A 20,308-nucleotide genomic window follows, 5' to 3' on the forward strand; every position below is an offset into this window, starting at 1 on the left:
AGCAGAGTTGCAAAATAATCCCCTTTAATTAGCGACTCGCATGAATAACACAATGTATGTTGCCAATTAAAAGAAACCTGAAGCGAGAGGAACATAGAAGGTGCCATTGCTGATTTCCTTTTAAACAAATTCATCTTTCCTGATTGTTATGTCGATACTCTGGGTGTAATCCAATTCACTTTTTCTCCTAGGTTATATTTTCATGATTTCTCAATTGAATAAGGGCCTCTGTCTGTAATCTCAGAGAGAGCAGCAGCAGTTTGAGAGAAGTAGACTGTGTTCCGACTTGAGCGGGAAATTGACATTTTTTGTCCATTCTCTGCTCATCTCTAAATTGACAGTGAACAAATCCTATTTTATAAATAGGAGCCATTCATACTAGTCACTCTGCAACGGATCCGCGGGATGTAACCAATACTTAAAGGACTTCCGAGGCGACCATTTTAATCTGTTTTTTACTACCCTGGGGCTTCTCCCAGCCCCTAGAAGCCATTTCAGTCCCTTGCCGCAGCTCCAGTCCTCCTTGGTGTCCTGCTAGGCTCTGCTCCTGTGCAAAATACGCCAGGTGACATGGACACACATGTGCAGAAGCGCCGACTCAACAACGATCTTCATAGGTTGCCAGCAGGACACCAAGGGAGGACCTGACCTGCAGCGAGGGACTGAAATGGCTGGAAGAAGGCCCAGGTAAATAAAAAGAGATTAAAATGGTCACCTCAGAAGTCCTTTAAAGAAATAAGGACACAATGTTCACTAGAAGGCCTGAAACTTCTAATTAAACTCAAATACCGGTACTCTCTTTTACAACTGCATACCAGGCAAGACGCCATTTGTAATCTCAAGGAATGGGGAAAATTCTTTCAGGATCCTCAGTTGGAAGAAAAGATTGTGGAGGGGAACAAGAAGTTCTTATAACAAGTGAAACTTGGAGATAATCGTATTATTTGTTCATCTATTGGGCCAAGTTTGCTTCCAACATACGATATAAGATTCCACCACTGTGCTATACTCCTACGTGTCCCAAATGTAAGCATCCTCAAGCAGACTTGGTTCATTGCATTTTGTTCTGTTGGAAAGCTCAAAAGTACTGGTCTGCAGTTAAGTTCACTAATCCCATGTGCCAAAAGCAATTGACTCTTGAAACGCTGACCCTGCTCTTTCACCACTCTGCCTCTGCTTCTTCTACTGACATAGTGGATCAAAAATTAGTACCCTCTGACCTGGCACATCTTGTCTTTGCTGTGGCCCGGAAGACGCTGTTCAATTGATGGATCTACCCAACTAGCCCCACTATTTGGGATCTAAAGGCGGAACTAATGGACTTATTTGCCATGGCCAGAATTGACACCCTGCTACATAAAGAAAAGATTTCTAAGAATTTTTTTTTTTGGAAACTCTTTATCATTACCAATTTTTCTACCTCCGAGATTAACAGTTTAACAGAACCCTTTAAATATACGGGTTGGTATGCCCTTAAAGGCCTACAGGGAACTCTGGGAAAACTGGTGATTAAGAGTTTTTACTGTAGAATCTTGTCTTGCAGCCCAAGATGTGGTGTTAATCAGTCGTTTACCCATCCCGGGCCATGGGGTGCACCTGACAGACATTGTGCTGGACACTGGTGGGGTTCCGGAGGGAAGGGATTAATGTTTTTTTTCCCTCCTTTGGGGGGTGGTAGCTGCTTTTTATATTTTTTCTATGTTTCGGAAAGGACCGAGTTATACCATATCTTGTTGGATTCTGGACATTGCATTTTCGTGACCTTCTTTTCGTTAGATGTTGCTGTGATTTATGTTTTTGAAATCATATATGCTGCACCCTACTTATAGGAATACAATGCTTATTACTCATCATCTAGGACTGGTTGGGAAATGTACCTCTGGTGTCACTGTCAGGCCTCCTTTAGGTGCTGCAGAAAACATCAAAAAGATTTGCTCTCCTTGGTCAAAAAAGTCCCTCAGTACTATTTCATTCTGTTCGTCCTCCACAAACTTTGTCCAGCGGTCCTCCCTGAGCTTCATCATGCGCTGGATCCTCTCCCCCATATATCGTACTCTCTCATCCTCCCAGAATGGGGGAATAGGGGGCTCCTCCTCAATGATGTCCATTTTTCTTCAGTTTCAAGACCCTTTCTGTGTGGATACCTGGAAAGAGAATACACACGTTACACCAGAGCTGCACTTGCACTAAAACTCACCGGAATCGAAATATTCAGGACAACAAGGAGGAATGGTGCTGATCAGTTGAACCCTATCCTACATTAGTCTATGCTTATCATTACTGCAGGTACTGGGTGTGCAGCCTCCTCTACCTGCCAGATGCCTTTGAGGCCCCATTTACACCTAAAAACGCAAAACACTGGCGATTAACGCTAGCGTTTTGCGGGAGCGATTTTTCCACGATTAACGTGGAAAAAAAGAAATCACTGGACACTGCAGCGTTTTGGTAACAATCGCGATTAGCGGTGCAATGCATGCTAATCGCGATAGCTAATCACCAGCAAAACGCTGCATGTTACGTGTTTGCAGTTAACGCTAACCGCAAACGCGGCAGTGAAAACACTGCCATAGGCTTACCTGGGCTAACGGTTTTTAAAAAAACGCTAGCGCTTTGCGCTGAGTGGGAATCGCGCTATTCCCGCTCAAGTGTGAATGGGGCCTTAGGGTTGTTCACATTAGGGAAGATTTCATCTTTTATAAAAGCGCTAGTGCAATGTTGCTCTATGTGAGTATTCTCACATAAGCGATGAGCTTTCTATCCAATCGCAAATGTGGCTCCTACACCATTTTAAGAGCGTTTGCGATTCAATAGAAAGGATAGGGAAATCGCTAAGCGCTTGAAAAAGCGCTTTGGAAAAGCAATTTCCTGAGCGCTTTGAATTAATAAATACATTGTATTTATTCATTCCGGGGCAACGAGTTCACGAAGTGGAAAAAGAAAGCTACACGAAAGCGCTAAGAAAAGTGCTTTTCTAAGAAGAAGAAAAAGAAAAAAAAAAAAAGAAAAAAAAAATCGCTCTGAAAGAGCTTAGAAAACCGCTTTCAAAATCACCCAATAAAATCGCTCAGCGCTTGCGATTTATAATGTGAAGGGGGGGTGAAGGCACTCGTAGATAGGTTGCCGGGCCAATGCTTTACAGACGCAGCTTACATGCTAACTGCATATTTTGTTGCAATGTGGAGGGTGCGATCAATCAGAAACAATCGTTCAGGCCCACCAATGTAGGAGAAAATGATAAGCAATCTGATGAGAATAAAGAATTGTTCCAAAATTTGGAATGATGGAACAATCGCTAGAAAAATGGCTTGTCGTTGATTAGCAGCATTAATGGCACCCAATCCCATGGATTGCATAGTCGATCATTTTGGCAGATTGTAATATGTTGGCGCTTTATAAATACAATAAATAATAATAATAATAATTGTACTGTCAATGGGCACCTTAAAGTATGCACCAAAGTTTCCTGACGTCGCTGGATTCATCTTCTCCACTTCAGAAAGTGGATTGCCTAGATCTAATGTGGTTTGTTCCCTGTAAGAAATGTGAGGCAGAGTTCACAGTATATAGGTTCACATGCGGGTTCCCTGCATGCAGAATAGCACCAGGCGTGAAAATTTGCACAACGTATGCAAATTTTTATGCAAAGACACGTGATAACCTGCACGTTTTCTGCCTAAAAAGCTGAAGACTGGGGAATTGTGGTCTGGCAGAAAGGTAAAATTTAATTCATTTTGTGATATGATTTTGTGTTTGCATCTTTTATTATACTCCAAACGTATACTAGACCCTTGCTTGACAGATTTTGGTAAGTTACAGGCAAAAATTTCATAGAAATTTGCAGAACCACTTTTTGCACAGAAATTGAATGCCAGGGAAGTTAAAGAGACACTGAAGTGAAAAAAAAATATATGATATAATGAATTGGTTGTGTACTATGAATAATTACTAGAAGATTAGCAGCAAAGAAATATTCTCATATTTTTATTTTCAGGTATATAGTGTTTTTTCTAACATTGCATCATTCTCTAATATGTGCAGATTACACAACACTCCGCATTCAAAATGATTCTTTCAGAGCAGTCTGTGAACTAATGACCTCTCCTCTGCCAGAGGAAAAGTAAATAGTTAACTAACAGTTGTAAAAGTCAGAAAACAGCCCTCTCCACTACTGTAGAGATAATAGCTTGTTTGCATAGAGATAACAACTGAAGTTTCTTAACTCTTCCTGTACTGGAAACAATTAGACTGATGTATCTGATCTTAATGTTTTATTTCTTAGCTGTACTACACATACAAATCATAATATCATAGTTTTTTTTTCGCTTCAGTGTCTCTTTAAGCTTTGCCGACACTCGAATTTCTAAAGCCATTTTTTGTACACACTTTTGCACACAGATATTTTCCTGATGGCAACTCTTCCAGTGTATTTTAAAAAGGCACCACTCACATGATATGTACCAGTAATTAATGATGAGCCTTTGAAAAGGTACTGCAGGAGCGAGTTTGGATGCACGTTTCTTCACATCATTCATTGTACAGAATGCGCTGTACAAAACATGTGTTGGCATACACTTGTGAATGCATTTTGCAGCGTGTGTAGATTGCATGAGGCCTACAATAAGAGGCACATCTATAGTACTGTACAAAAAGATAATTTTGGTAAAGAAAGGGTCACATCTGCATTATACTTAGGCAGGGAACACACTTATCTTTCAGTTTTCGCGTGCGTTTTTCTGCGTACTTTATCTGCAGACCAAGTGTGTTTCTATGCAGGAAAACGCGCCAATTTCACAGCAGCTGATGTGATTGATAGAGAAAACTGTCAAAATGTGCAGAGTCACCGTGTAGAATGTCAAGGTTTTTTTTTGCGTGCGAAAAACATTAAGTGTGAACTAGCCCATTGATTAACCTCCCTGGCGATACAATAAAATCGGCAGGGAGGCAGCGTAGCACTTTTAAAATTTTTAATTTTTTTTAATCATGTAGCTAGCCTAGCGCTAGCTACAGGATAGCCGCTGTGCAGCGGCATCCCCCCTCCCCTTCTGATCGCCTCCGGCGATCAGAGCAAACAGGAAATCCCGTTCAGAACGGGGATTTCCTGTTTGGCTTCCCCCGTCACCATGGCGACAATCGGGATGACGTCATCGACGTCATGGCGTCTCGGGGAGTCCCGATCCACCCCTTAGCGCAGTCTGGCGGTGATTGGCCAGGCTGCGCACGGGGTCTCGGAGGGGGGGGCTTCTAACGAGGTGGGTAGCGGCGAATCGGCGCGGAGCGGCTTGTACACATAGCTAGCAAAGTGCTAGCTGCGTGTAACAAAGCAAAAAGTGTGGAAATCGGCCAACCAGGGGCCGAGAAATCCTCCGCGGCGGCTTACCCTGAGCTCAGCTCGGGATTATCGCCCAGGAGGTTAACATGAGTTCTCAGTTTTTCTGTGCAGAAAACGCGTACGAAAACAGTCAAGTGTGCTCCCTGCCTTAATAAATAAGAAAATAGATGTATGTCACCACACAGTAAAAAGGCAATGTACGGTTACATATCAGGGTTTGGAAACATAGTAGTTTTTCATCTAAAATTAAAGCACAGCTGAAAAATAGCACAGAAACGGTTTTTGATCCTCTTCTAAAAATGGTATCATCCTAGCTATAAAGCTTAGTTCACATTGCAAAATGCAATCAGTGAGCACGTAGCAACTTGCGATTTGCAATGCAATTTTCAGAGCGATTTTTGAAGGAATGTTTTTGCACATTTCTTTAAAGGGAGTCTGAAGCCATTTTAAAAACAAAAAACAGATACTCGCATGAGGAGAAGGAAGGCTTTGGGTACCATAAGAAGTCTTCAGTTCCCAGTCTCCTCCTGATCCCCACAGGCTCCACCCTTTAGTTTACGATTCATGGGTCGTATGCACTCTTCTAGGTTGGGCTGGCTTTGGGAGTCTTCGGAGGGTGCAATTATACACCAGGGAACTGTATAAGGGAGGGAGGAGGCCACTAGACACCAAAGAACTTTATAAGGTTGGGAAGAAACCACTAGACATTCAGGTTGGCCCGCAACTTGGTAACAGTGTTCAATGTTGGCCCACTCTGTATTAGAGTTTCATCAAGCAGGCAGATGAATGACAGCGCTCAAGGCTGCTCCTGAAGTGAAAACAAACAGAGGCATGCAGAGCCCCTCTAGGGCTAAATACATGCCTTGAATGCAAAACAGATGCAATTATGTACTAATTCTAATTTAAAAAATTTTAAATACAGCGAGCCACAGGTATACTTAATTTGTACAGCGGGGGACATGGCAGTGCTTTAATACAGAGGCTGTACCTGAATGATTTATTTGCATGGATGTGCAGAGCTCCAGAAACTGGACAACATTGCACAACTAGCACTTAAACTGGTATAACAAAGGAGGGTGTTAGCTCACAGATTATTCCCTATTAGACTTCCCCACGGCGATGAATGACCCTCACGGGGCCTGTTTGATGAAATGTGTATACTATTTATGATCAGCAGCACAAGGAAAAATTATGTTTTTAATGTGAGACTAGTGTTAGGTCTTCCCCGTGAGGGTCCGTCATCGCCGTGGGGAAGTCTAATAGTCTAATCTGTGCACAAATTATTTACTGAATCTAACACCCTCCTTTGTTATACCAGTTTGAGTGCTAGTTGTGTAATGTTGTCCAGGTTCTGGAGCTCTGCACATCCATGCAGATAAATCATTCGGGTACAGCCTTTGTATGAAAGCGCTGCCATGTCTCCCGCTGTACAAACTGTATTAGAGTTTGACACCCCTGCTTTAATCTAATTTTCTGCAAAAAAAGCTATATGTAGCAAGATTGGGATTCCCCCCCCCTCCCCCCCCAAAAAATTCCAACACTACTATGGAAACACAGCGTGAACCAGCCCTAATACTGATCCTCTGGCTATTACTCTTTCCAAGTAAAGATGGTCAATAAGCGGATTATAATTCAGAGCTAAAAATGTAAACAATTTAAGACCTTGTAACCATGCTCAATCAATGTCGCCTGATGGGGATCGGGACCCAATGCCTCGGGCGGCATTGCAGAGGCGAGGCTGTGCAGACGTGCCACGTGTTCTGTTCTATGCCGGGAAAGGTGGGGGGTGGCAGAGCGGTGCATGAGCGATCTCACATGGCGGTGGGTTAAGTGGGGAGAATAATGATCTCTGCTCAAGTAATTCGCCAGGCTGTACAGAGGCGTAGCTATGGGTGGGCAAGGGGGGGCATATGTACCCGGGTGCAGCACTGTGAGGGCGCTCAGCGCGCAGTTGCGTGCACACCCACATGTGTGAGAGGCAGCTTGCTGGCCACCTGAAGTGCCACTGCTTCTCTCCCTTCCCCTGCAGAGTAGTGAGGAAACGTTGATGACACCAGAAGACTCACCGTCTCTGACATTCCGGCGATGACCTCATCTCTCCTCTGTTACCAAGGAATGGGTGCTGGGCACGCTGCACGAGTGCAGATGACGGCATCGCTGGAACGTTGGAGCCAGTGAGTCTTCTGCTGTTGCATCTGTAGGGGTGCACACTGGCTATCTGAACAGGCGAAGAAGGCACATTTGGCTTCACCCATAACCATGCCCACATTCTGATGCTGTTTTTGTCCCTGGGTGCTGAAAACCCTAGCTACACCTTTGTTGCTGTATCGCTGGCTGAGAGAGGTTGGTAGCTTTCGTACATATGATGGATTGTCAGCAGAGCAGTGAAGTTTCATCCAGCATGTGTAGGGAGCATGGGAATTAGGCCAATAAAATGCGTCAGCTGCTGGTTCATGTTAAAGGTGGATACATTTGCATCATCTTAGAATTATTTGCTTCTCATTGACCATTCCTGTTGTCAAGTCATTTAGTTGAGAGCAACTAAACAACAAGGAGTTGTTATCCACCGCCTCAGCCAACTTTAATCTAGCGCATGTACAGGCCTTAATTTAGGTCCACAATCTTTGACCTGTGCTTGTGGTCACAGGAAGTTAAGACTCTTCAACCACAATCCTCAGTATGTGTGGATGCCTTCCTGGTTCTCCTGAACTATTTTTGACTTTTCTGGCTTGAAAACTAAAAGAATGTGACCGACTGCTTTGTGCAAAAAGTGCAATTATGTCCACTTTAGAAGTTTATCCCTCCCCCAAAAGAGCTACAGTTGGTGCACTGCAGACTTGCTGGACCCCAAAGGTGAAGGGTGGCAAATCAGTTCCATCCTAAAGTACTGGATCTGTGCAATGTGGAAAAAGAGAGGGACAGGCATCTACAACATGCCAATGATGTATCTATTTACTGAGTGTCTCTATTTACACACAGTTTATGTATCTATTTACTTACTGACTGAGTGCTTTATTAGAAATATACTACATGTTGGTGTTGAAGAAACATTCCTTTGAGATTCTGGACATGCTAATATGATTGCATCATTCCTGCAGACTTACTAGCAGGACATACTACTAATCTACAATGGACTGTGAACACAAAGGCTGTGATTCATGCGGTTGATGCCAAACTCTGGTCCTTCCATCCATGTCCCTCAACGGAAATGAAAATTCATCACCACTGGGTATAAATTCTTCTCATCCTCAAGTGTCCAGTTTTGGCAAGCCTGTGCCCTCTTCAGCCTCAGCTCTCTGTTCTTGGCTGACAGGAGTGGAACCTGAAGTGATTCAACATGCTGAGAATTCTGGGATACATTTCTACACACGATAGTTGTAAAGAGTGGTTATCTGTGTTACCATAGCTTGTCAGCCATTCTCCAAACTCTCTCAACCGCTAGCTAAAGTGGCATAGCAATCAGGGATGCAGACGTAGCAGCTGCACTACACTAGGGCCCCTAGACCAGAGGGGCCCAGTAGGGACCCTCCTTCAACCGCTTTATTACTTCTTTATTGGTGCTAAGATGACAATTATCACTTCTATATGTTCTTTGATTAGTTGTAACCATTAATTGAGTGTTTTCCTCCCCAGCTTACACCCCTCTGACACTGCTGCCGTCCTTGGCAGGTTTGGGTGCTGAATATCAATTGTTATGTATAGAGCGCTTGAGGGGGCCCAATGTAAAACTCACACTGGAGCCCAGAGCTCCTAAGCTACGCTACTGGCTAGCTGCTTTCATTTACAAGACTCCTTTTCACTGGGTGATATTTTATCACATGTAAATGCTTAAAGGGACACTTAAGCCAGGAATAAAAAAATCATTTTTACTCGTTTGGGGCTTCTACCAGCCCCCTGCAGCCGTCCTGTGCCCTCACAGTCACTCACGGAGCCTCCAGTCCCACACCGCCAGCTAGTTTCAATTTCACTGACAGGGAGTTAGTGGGCTTTCTGCGCCTGCGTAGACCTGGCCACGCGCATCCTTCATGTTCCCGTCCTCAATAGCGTCCTGCACAGACACAGGATGCTATTGAGGACAGGAATGCGAAGAAGACTACGCAAGGCCAGGCCTGTCGTGCCTGCCAGTGAAAAGAATCTAGCTGGCGGCAGGGGACCGGAGGCTCAGTGAGTGAGTGACTGCAAGGGCATGGGACAGCAGGAGGGGGCTGGTAGAAGCCCCAGGAAAGTAAGTGATTTTTTATTCCTGGCTTAAGTGTCCATTTAAAACTGTCGTGTGTGAGAATCCTAGGAGATAGGAAGTCATAGAAAAAATACAAATCAACCAAAAAAAAACAAATCTGTGTCTGTATTTATATCATGCTGCCACATGACTGATATCTAAAACCCATATAAACTCCTTTCTGATGCCCAACTCTAATCCCTCTCCCATCCGATTGTTAATCCTTTCATGGCACCTAGTCTTAATCTCTCCCCTAAAATTAATTCCTTCCTGCTGTCTAACCCTAACCTCTCCAATATATATCCCCTAAGGGCCCATTTCCACTATCGCGAATTCGCATGCGTTTTTCGCATGCAAATTCGCATACCAATACAAGTGAATGGGACCGTTTCCACTTGTCAGGATTCCTTTGCGTTTTTCTGTGCAGAAAAAATTTGCATGGCAGAGCCATCAGAATTCGCATACCGCATATCGCATGTATTTAATAGGAAATTTGCATGCGGTTTGGGTATGCGAATTTGCATAGAAACAATGGAAAATCACACCAGCACTGCCATGGTTGAATTCGCATACATCGTCATCCATGCGAATTCGCATGAAAATTCGCATAGACCCGCATGCGAAATTCGCATCCGCATGCAAATTTTTCCCGCGACGATTCCCACCGCACACGTGGAAATGCAGCCTGGAATGGCCGTGAAGCATACTTTTAGTGGTACTGTATATGTCTTAAAGCGTTGCATCTCTTGTCCAATGTGACTTTTTGGCAGCGTTTGCAGTTCTATCGCAAAGCAACGTACATAGTGTGCAAGGAGTCTAGAGTCTGAAGCAGGACAACCAGGGAATTCTTTAAAGGGAACCTGAAGCGAGTAAAATCTTAATATACACATGATGTTGCTGCAAATGAATATTACATACTAACCTCACTGTCAGTTCCTCTCAGAAGCACCATTTTCTTCTTACATTGATCCCTTCCAGTTCTGACAATATTTTGTCAGAACTGAAATATACCAGTTGCTGTCAGTTATATATCAGCAGCTGTCAGTTACAACCGAATGTGCAAGGTAATGTCCATGTTTCCCTATGGCTCAAGTGGGTGATATTACAGTTTAACAGTGTGCTGACCAGGAAGCTGTTATGGAGTAATGGCCATTTTTAAACTGGAGGACAGAGAATCCCAATGATCACAGTGGACACATTTGACACAGGATAGGAGAAAGAGTTTGAGGAGTAGGCTTCACAGGAGGTAAGTATGACCTGTGTATGGTTATTTTGACTTTTTATTTTTAGTTCAGGTTCTCTTTAAAATAAATAAATATGACCTTACTGTGTTAGGCGGGGAAGTGAGAAAGGAAGAAAAATAAATAAATAAATGTTGTAGCTGGAGCTAGTTTCATCTCATTAAACAACCACTGTGGTTAGTGCTGTTTAGAAAATGAACGCAGACATCAGTTGTTATGGAGAACCCCCTAAACACTTTCAGCCTTACATAACAATTCTCAGTTCCTTCCTAAAGACACCGGTAGACAATTATAACCGCTCCCTTCTTCCATTGAGTGAATGCCTCGCCCATTACTGCACTATGTACAGTCCTGGCCAAAAGTTTTCAGAATGGCAAATACTGGTTTTCACAAAGTTTGCTCATTCTGTGATATTAGATATTTTTGACAGTAGTTTATATGGTGTATTGAAGTACATACAATTGCAAGCATTAAATAGGTTTCAATTGGGTTTATTGACAATTACAACAAGTTTATGCAAAGAGTCAAGATTTGTTTTGTCCTCCTGCCTCTTGAGGATTGACCACAAGTTCTCAACTGGATTAAGGTCCGAGGAGTTTCCTGGCCATGGACCCAAAACTTTAATATTTTGTTCCGAGACATTTAGTTATTACTTTGGCCTTATGGCACGGTGCTCCATCATGCTGGAAAAAGGCATTATTCTTTACCAAAGGTAAATATTATGCTGCTCCTCTGAAATGTGGGGAGAGGGTACCAGGGGAAAGGTGTGTGTTTATTAGCCACACGGGGGGGGGGGGGGGGGGGTTGGATCCCAGGAAGGGGCCCCATGTTACTTTTGCTGAGGGCTCATGTGGGTTGTGGCTACATCCAGGCTCAAACTGGCAATGTTTCAACTCCTCTGGATAGGAAGGCAGCGTGCTGTAGTTCTTTTAGGGCCCGTTTCCACTATCACGAATTCGCATGCGTTGCCCGCATGCAAATTTGCATAGCCAGTACAAGTGGATGGGACTGTTTCCACTTGTCCGTTTTCCTGAACGTTTTTCTGTGCAGAAAAAATCTGCACGCTAGGGCCCTCAGAATTCGCCTGCGTGTGGAATGCAGGCGAATCGCACGCAATGTATTTAATAGGGAAATCGCATGCGTTTTCCGCCGCGATTTCGCATAGGTACCCATGTTAATTCACACAGGCAGTGACATGGTTAAAATCGCATCACCCTAACCTATGCGAAATCGCATGCGAAATCGCGGCAAAAACGCATGCGGAATCGCACCCGCATGCGATTTGCCTGCGGTGATTTGCCGGCGATTATGCAACGCTATAGTGGAAACGGGCCCTTACTGCTTATAATGATGCACATTTGAAGCTCTTGATGGCCACATTAAGGCTGCTTTCACAGTGGGACGTTACAGGCGCACATTAGAGCAGCCTGTAACGCAGCCCACCGCATAGTAATGAAAAATCAATGGGCTGTTACCAGTGCTCACGTTGCGTTACATGTAACGCAGGACGTCCGTTGAATATTCTGCATGCTACGGCGTTATGCGCGGCTAAGCCGCGATAGACTGTGCGCACATGCTCAGTAGTGATGGAGGAGGAGGTCTTCCCTCCTCCTCCTCGGCCAGGCACATGGCTAATAAATATTCACTGCACGGTGTGACGTGCAGTGTTTACTTCCTGGAGCGCTGCTCTGTGCGGCGATTGGCTGGCGGGACCACGTGATGCCGCATGCGTCCAAGAGTACGCATTGCGGCATCATGGACGCCAGAGTGAGCTGCACAACGCGGCTCACTCTGACGTCCACATCTAAGAGTACCAGGCGTTGCGTTAGGGGCATGTTATGCGACCATAACGTCCCCTAAAAGGCAACGTCTTGGTGTGTAAGTAGTCTAAATGGCACGGATGGCCACTTTCGGCCTGCGGGCCTCGAGTTTGACACCTGGGTTTAAAGAGACTCTGAAGCGAGAATAAATCTCGCTTCAGAGCTTATATTCAGCAGGGACATGTGTGCCCCTGCTAAAACGCAGCTATCACGCGGCTAAACGGGGGTCCCTTACCTCCCAAATCCCCTCGTGGAGTCCCGGGGATCTCTTGCTGATTGAGGCAGGGCTAACCGCTGCAGCCCTGCCTCATGCGCATCTGTCAGCGCGTATCTCAGCGTCTCCGCCGCCCCTCTCAGTCTTCCTTTGCTGAGAGGGGCAGGCGGAGAGGCGGCGATGCGCCGCTGATAGACGCGCTGTGAGGAAGGGCTGCAGCCGTTAGCCCTGCCTTAACAGCAGCAAAATCTACGACCAAGTTGGTTGTAGATTTTGCAGGGGGGGGGGGGATTTGGGGGGTAAGGGACCCCCGTTTAGCCGCGGGATATCGGTGTTTTAGCAGAGGCACAGATGCCCCTGCTAACTATTAGCTCTGAAGCGAGATTTATTCTCACTTCAGAGTCTCTTTAAAGCATCCAGGGCCATATGCAGTTCACTTTTTCACCTGAATTTTCTCCTAGGAGATAATTTTTCATCTTCGATTTAAAATAACTTTTTAGCACTTTGCAATAAAAAAAAAAAAAAAAAAAAAAAAAAAAAAAAAAAAAAAGGTATTAAAAAAGTAGGTGAAGAAATTCTACCAAAATTATTTTGAGTGTTTTCTTGCTTGCTGGTGGTTGAGAAGACATGTTACTGACAAGTTGTGAAAATATCACCTAGGAGAAAACTTAGGAGAAAAGGGGAATTGCATATGGGCCCCAGTCTACTATTCTAACTCAATAAGCATGACATAATGATCTCCAATCTTGTGCTCGTCAACACTCTCACCTATGTTAACGAGAACATGCAGAGCTGTGGAGTCGGTACAAAAATCATCAGACTCCTCAGTTTATAAAACCATCGACTCCAACTCCGACTCCCAAAACTAGCTCCAACTCCAACTCCTTAGTCTATTACTTACCAGGGCTGTGGATTTGGTACAAAAATCATCCGACTCCTCAGTTTAGGAAACCTCCAAGTACCTAAAATTGCTCCGACTCCACAGCCCTGCATTACTGAAATGATCTCAGCAGGTTTTGCGATTAAGTTCATTTTCATGGCAAAGAAGGACTTTGCAATTCATCTGATCACTGTTCGTAACATTTTAGAGTATATGCAAATTGCCAGCATAAAAAAAAACGAAGTAGCAAACTTTGTGAAACCAGTATTTATTCCATTTTCAAAACGTTTGGCCATGACTGTAGTATTGCTAATGAACAGCTGAATTGGGAAGATCAATCTTGCTGAGGCCCGAAATTGCATATCATTCAGAAAAACAGTGTTTTTGACAGTTATTTTAACACAAAAAAAACAAAAACAAAAAAAAAAAACACAACAAAAAAAATAAAAAAAATAAAAAAACACACTTCCGGCGCTGTTGCAAGGAAAACCATGAAACCGCTGCAAAAATTCTGCAGGCACCGACTGCAGCAAATCACAATCGCTCTAGTGGAATTACCACCATTGGTAAAGCGCTTTTGGAATTCCGGGAGATTCCTAGGAAATGCAACGCTCCTGTAGGCCCCAGGACTAACATATGAACAACAGTGCTGAGTTACAAATATATTTAATCAGGCTAGGGTCACACTTGGCAAAAACGGAAAACGCACACAAAAAAAAAATAACGCACATAATGCTTTCCAATGCACAATCACACCGTTTGCGTTTCAGCAAAACGCCTCCCGCTCTGGTGTGAACCACCCCATTGAGATACATTGACCAAGCGTATCCGCAGCCGCAAGCGGCTGCAGAAACGCTCAAAAAGCCGCTCGGTGTACACCAGCCTTTACAGGGAACACAATGCAACACACACTGTGATTGTAGCATTAGAAAACAAGGGTTAAATAGCTCTGGGTTTTTCGTGGATCCAGCAGGTCCTGTGATCAGGAAGTTAACCAAGTAAACACTTGACAAATGCTTTCCAAGCACAGGCCAAAACAAACACGGCAAAATGCTAGGAGCTGGTATGGGTGAGATGACCCAGCAAGAAAGTCCATAATTCTCCAATCACAGCCACATCTACTACGTGGCCGAATATTGTGGGGGTATTACTATAACCTATCTGAAACCAACCATGGTAGTTTGATAGGGTACTGGCCACCCAATCATGTAAGCAGAATTTCCCCAAGGACTTTCTCTCTGGCTCACCTCAACCTTACTAGTGCCACTGCCACACAAATGCTCTCATTTAACCACAGCAGTTTTAAATCAGTCGTACTGCCATGGCGGTAAACATCTGATGAGTAGAGATTTTGACTGACCCCTAATACCGCCACATGCTAACTTACGTTACCCACATGCATGGCAATTTTGATTGCTGATGGAAAATAATTGCATGGCAGTAAAACAAACTACACACGCATGTGAAAAAATGTCTAGCTATTGCGATCAGACTAGCAAACTTGTAATACTGAATCTTCCACATCGATGGGCGCATTACAGTCTGCTGAACAGAACAAACTAATATGTTAAATGTGGAAGCTAAATTACATACTTTGCTGAGCAGACTTTGAGGAACTAAAATCTATTCAGATAATGTGCCTATTATATCATCAACAGGTTATAAGAGTTATTCAAATTAAAATGCTACCAAATGTAAAAGCTACCAGAAATTGGATTAATATATTTTTTAATCAGTAACGCATTACAGATACTGCCATTTGGGTACTTGTTTACTTTAGATTCACTGATCATATAGGGGGAAACAGTACTATGTGGTCAGTGTACTTTAGGGGAACCAAGCAGGAAACCTCATAGGGAAATTCCGCTAACATGATTGGGTGGATGGCATCCTCTCAAACTTCTAGGTTCCAGATAGGTTGTAGTGAACTACGCCCACACCATTTGGCCAATCACAACTCTTTGTGCTGTAGAGAGTGCTGTGATTGGAGAACTGTTCCCTATGAGGTTTTCTGCTGGGGCCCCTAGAATAGCACCCAAACGGCGGCATCTGTGTTTTGTTACTAATTAAAAAAAAAAAGAAAAGTAGACCAGCGCCAACAGTAATTATTTTTCTGCCTGGCACCAAAATTCAGTCAGGCAGTTTTTTTTCCCTTCATTCTGAGGCAGGGAACACACTAAACAAACAGCCTGTGTTTTCCACTATGTGCTATTGGGGAAACCGCTTGCGATTCTGCTACGTGTGTTCCCTGTCTGAGCAGAAACTGATCAAGAACAGGAAAAAAAAAAAAAAAAAACTACCAAGTTGAATTGTCTGCCCATCTCTACTCAATAGTGATCAGAGCAGAAATCAAACACTTGCTGTGCTAGCTTTGTACTGCTAGACACAGTACAAAGCTATGGGCCCATCTACCTGCCACTGCTCCCCATCTATTAAGAGATTTGCTCAACATTTTAATCACAAATCAAATCAGCCCTATTTATCATTTATTTTTAATTGGATAGGTTTATGATATCAACCATATAATTGCTTAAAACAAAAATCACATTCTGTACGTCTAGTTTAAAAGATACCTTAGCTCTCAGTAGTTTTGAAAACGGGAGAGCAGGCATGGGTTGCAAGCAGTCCTTATGCCCACTGCTCCCAATTTTTCTTCTCCATTCCCCTCCATTTTTGTCTAAAGACCTCCCTCCCCCCGAAGCTACTTTTGGCTTGGCGAACAGTGTGCATGCGCACATCACCTACGTAGTGCGCACAAGCAAAGTGCTCCTGGCCACAGGTGTGCAATCAAGGACAACCATCGCCAGGCAGCACTTACGCACTGCTCACCCTGGCCGGCCCAAAAGTAGTTTCGGGGGGCATTTAGACAATAACAGAGGGGGGCAGAGAAGAATGGGGGGGGGGGGAGAGCATTGAGAATGAGGACTGCTTACTGCACATGCCTGCTCCCCCCCCCCCAGTTTTAAAAGGAGTTTAACTTACCTGGGGCTTCTACCAGCCCTCTGCAGCGGGCCTGTGCCTGCGCCATCACTGAATGATCCTCCAGTCCTCTGTTGTGCTGCACGACTCGAAGAGTCAAAGGCCACTGCAAATGCGTGGCTGTGCGTGTCCTCGATCCCACTCCCGTTCGCTGGAGTGTTCTGCGCATGCAGAGCCGGATTAAGGCTAAATGGGGCCCTAAGCAAAGTAACTGATTTGGGCCCCCCATCATGTCGTAATAGAATCAGAAGATGCAGCCGCACACACTGGGGCAGCCGAGCTACTGGTTGCTATGGGCAACAGCCCGCTTTCCTCTGTGGGTGCACAATGCAGGGAATAGCAGTGGCAAAAAACAGAGTGAGAGATGAATGGCTGGGACATTTGCACTCAGGGGCTGGGGCACCCCTGTGAAGAGGGCGCCAGATATCACAGCAGCAGCACTTTCCCCCTGCATCTCCAGCCTGGCAATGGCAGAAAGCTCGGGACACCGCCAACCCGGAAGCCGTTCCCCAGACAGAATTACATAACCACCACCCCCACCACCGAACAACCGATTTCCTCCCAAACTAGACAGCCACCATGCAGCCTCCATCCCAGTGAATACGATAGTCCAGCAGAGAAGGCAGCCGCAGCGGGGGAGAATGACAGCACCAGATGACTCACATTCACCTATTGCGATCCAAGCAATAGAGGTCCCGTCATCCGGAGCCCATCTGTCTCCTCTAGAGTGCTGCCGCTCCGTTACTACTACTATTACTACTTCCTACTTCCTGTCTGATCTGAGAATCAGGAAGTTCAGAGCGAGCGGCTGCACTGTAGAAGAGAAAGATGGGTTTCAGATGACGGTATCTCTATTGCTTGGATCATGGATAGGTGAGTGAGCGTTTGCCATCTGCTACTATCATTCTTGCTGCAGCTGTGGTTCTCTGTGGGAAGGGAGGGAGGAGTGGGCAGTGGCAGGGCGCACAGTAGCAGGAGGGGGACCTAGGAGGAGAGCCTGGCTCTGAAGACAATAAGCAGCGCACGGCATCATTTGACAAATAACATTTATATCGCGCTTTTCTCCTGGCGGAATCAAAGCGCCAGAGCTGCAGCCACTAGGATGCGCCCTATAGGCAGTAGCAGTGTTAGAGAGACTTGCCTAAGGTCTCCTACTGAATAGGTACTGGCTTACTGAACAGGCAGAGCCGAGATTCGAACCCTGGTCTCCTGTGTCAGAGGCAGAGCCCTTAAAGGGACTCCGAGCAGTGCCTGTGGGTATGCCTTTAAGCATACCCACAACTAATTAATTACATCCTCACACCTACCAGCATGATGTTTGTAATTATATCCCCCTGGGTTCCTTATATTTCATTGCATTGTGCTGAATCGAGCTGCTGACTTTGGAGAAAAGTCGTCCTGTGTAATACAATGTAACTATGGAAAGATGAATATAATTTTGAAGCTCTCTTTCTCCTCTTTCCAATGATAGATAAACTGCCACCCTACGCCTTTTAGTTTTTGCTATTTTCACAATCGAAATTGCCGCGGCCGAAAATAGCGAAAACTAAAAGGCGTAGGGTGGCGGTTTATACATCATTGGAAATAGGAGAAAGGGAGCTTTAAAATGATATGCATCTTTCCATAGTTACTGCACTGCTCAGAGTCCCTTTAACCATTATACCATCCAGCCACCGCTGACAGGATGGCGAGGGCTGGTTTATGTGCTGATGGGGCCCCAAGCGACTGCTTTTGTTGCCTGGTCGGTAATCCGGCCCTGTGCGCATGCACAGTAGAGATTTCAATGTACTGCACATGGGCAGAGCGCTTCCACCCACGGGACCGCGATCAGGAAGTTTGCGGACCGGGGCAGCGCATACAAATGAAAGAAGGGCACTGCAGGGAACCGGAGGATCATTCAGCGACGGCACGGGCACAGGGCGGCTGCAGGGGGCTGGTAGAAGCCCCAGGTAGGTTAAACTTATTTTTTTAAAGCTCAATTTAGATTCCCTTTAAACTAAGTACCCACGGAGAGATGGATCAGGGATCTCTGCCTACGAACAATCGTTCCTTGATCCATCTGTCCCAATCACGATAACAAACAATGCCCACAAATCATCATTTGTTGAAAAACCTAGTGTGATTTTATTCATCTGCCAATCTCTTAGCATCTGGAAAACAGCAATGCATAAATCTGTGCTTTATTCAGGAACAATGATTGGGCACATTTGATCTGTGCATCCTCACAGCTTGTTGTCAGTTATAAAGTGAATCAGCCAGGCATGCATCCTTCATTCAACACACATGAAACATCCTCCTCACCCAGCTGCACATCTCAATCCCCACCTGCCTTCAGTTTGCTTGTGCCTACCTCCTGCCCGGGGCTCAGTCTGTTACTTCTCTGTGTACATGACTCCTGTTGCTTCCTTTGCAGGTTCACTTATCTGTCCATAATCCCTCCTATATTTACTGAGAGTTCACTATCTAGCTCCCTGTAACGTCCCCAAATAGTGCGGCTTGGGTTAGAGTGGGCGTGCCCAGGCAGCGTGCATTGCCAGTGACAGATTATGCTGCGAGGTGCAGCCAGCGGCGTCCTGTATCCCCGGGACACGCAGGGCTCTGACTCATAGTGCAGTAAACAGCGCACCCCGCCTCCAGCTGCCTCTGATCTCTCCATGGTCTGTCCCCCCAGGGCCAGCAGCACACGGAAACACAGGCATGGGAGCAGCTCAGAGCTATCAGTCATGCTTGTGTTTATTTTATGGTGTACAAATGTTTATTCTCATTCAGAAAGGTGCGCAACTGGTGCTTGTGGCACGTTCCAGGAAACAAAACACGGGAATGAGAATATACGGTATATATCATATCATAGCTCCCACCTGTCCCTCTTTGGGGCCCTGTCCCTCTTTCAGCACTTGGTCCCTCTTTTTATGTAAATTATATTTGTATAATATATATATCTGCTAAAAAATAGGTTTGATTGACAAAACTTTATTCCCATCTTTTAAATTGATATATTACTAATAATAAAATATTACTATGAAGGAAAATGAACCAGGATAAAAAGGACCAGTGTGGTTTGAATTATAAAACAACATATGAAATCTTTATGGTATGCGTGACTGTGGGTGTGATGCGGTGTGGCTTAAAGAGAACCTGAACTAAAAAGTCAAAATAACCATACAGGCCTAGTGCACACCAGAGCGGTTCGGCTGCGTTTTGCGATCCGCTTGCGGCTGCGGATACGCTTGGGTAATGTATTTCAATGGGCTGGTACACACCAGAGCGGGAGGCGTTTTGCAGAAACGCATACTCCCGGGCAGCTGCAGATTTTGGATTGCGGAGGCGTTTCAGCCTCAATGTTAAGTATAGGAAAAACGCAAACCGCTCTGAAAAACGGCACTTCAGAGCGGTTTGCCAGGCGTTTTTTCTGTTCAGTAACAGCTTTACTGTAACAATACATGAAATCTACTATGCCAAAACCGCTACACAAAACCGCAAAACGCTAGCTGAAACGCTACAGAAAAAGAAGAAAAAGCGTTTCAAAATCTGCTAGCATTTTGCGGATCTGCTAGCGGTTTTTAGTGTGCACTAGGCCACACAGGTCATACTTACCTCCCATGTAGTCTACTCCTCAATCTCTTTCT

At 44.8% G+C, this 20,308-nt stretch overlaps 1 protein-coding gene across 1 annotated transcript in view; it reads right to left on the reverse strand.

Annotated features, from left to right (window-relative positions):
* Window positions 1-19,161, reverse strand: part of DNAH11 (dynein axonemal heavy chain 11) — a 383,233-nt gene extending 364,072 nt beyond the window's left edge. Inside the window, exons 1-2 of the mRNA XM_068235964.1 lie at window positions 19,033-19,161; window positions 1,878-2,144 (exon numbers count right to left, since the gene is read on the reverse strand). Of these exons, the coding sequence (XP_068092065.1) occupies window positions 1,878-2,108 (231 nt within the window). The 5' untranslated portion in view covers window positions 2,109-2,144; window positions 19,033-19,161. The remainder of the gene's footprint in view (window positions 1-1,877; window positions 2,145-19,032) is intronic.
* Between the last annotated feature and the right edge of the window lie 1,147 nt (window positions 19,162-20,308).

This window comes from Hyperolius riggenbachi, chromosome 5 (assembly GCF_040937935.1).
Source record: "Hyperolius riggenbachi isolate aHypRig1 chromosome 5, aHypRig1.pri, whole genome shotgun sequence".
NCBI lineage: Eukaryota > Metazoa > Chordata > Amphibia > Anura > Hyperoliidae > Hyperolius > Hyperolius riggenbachi.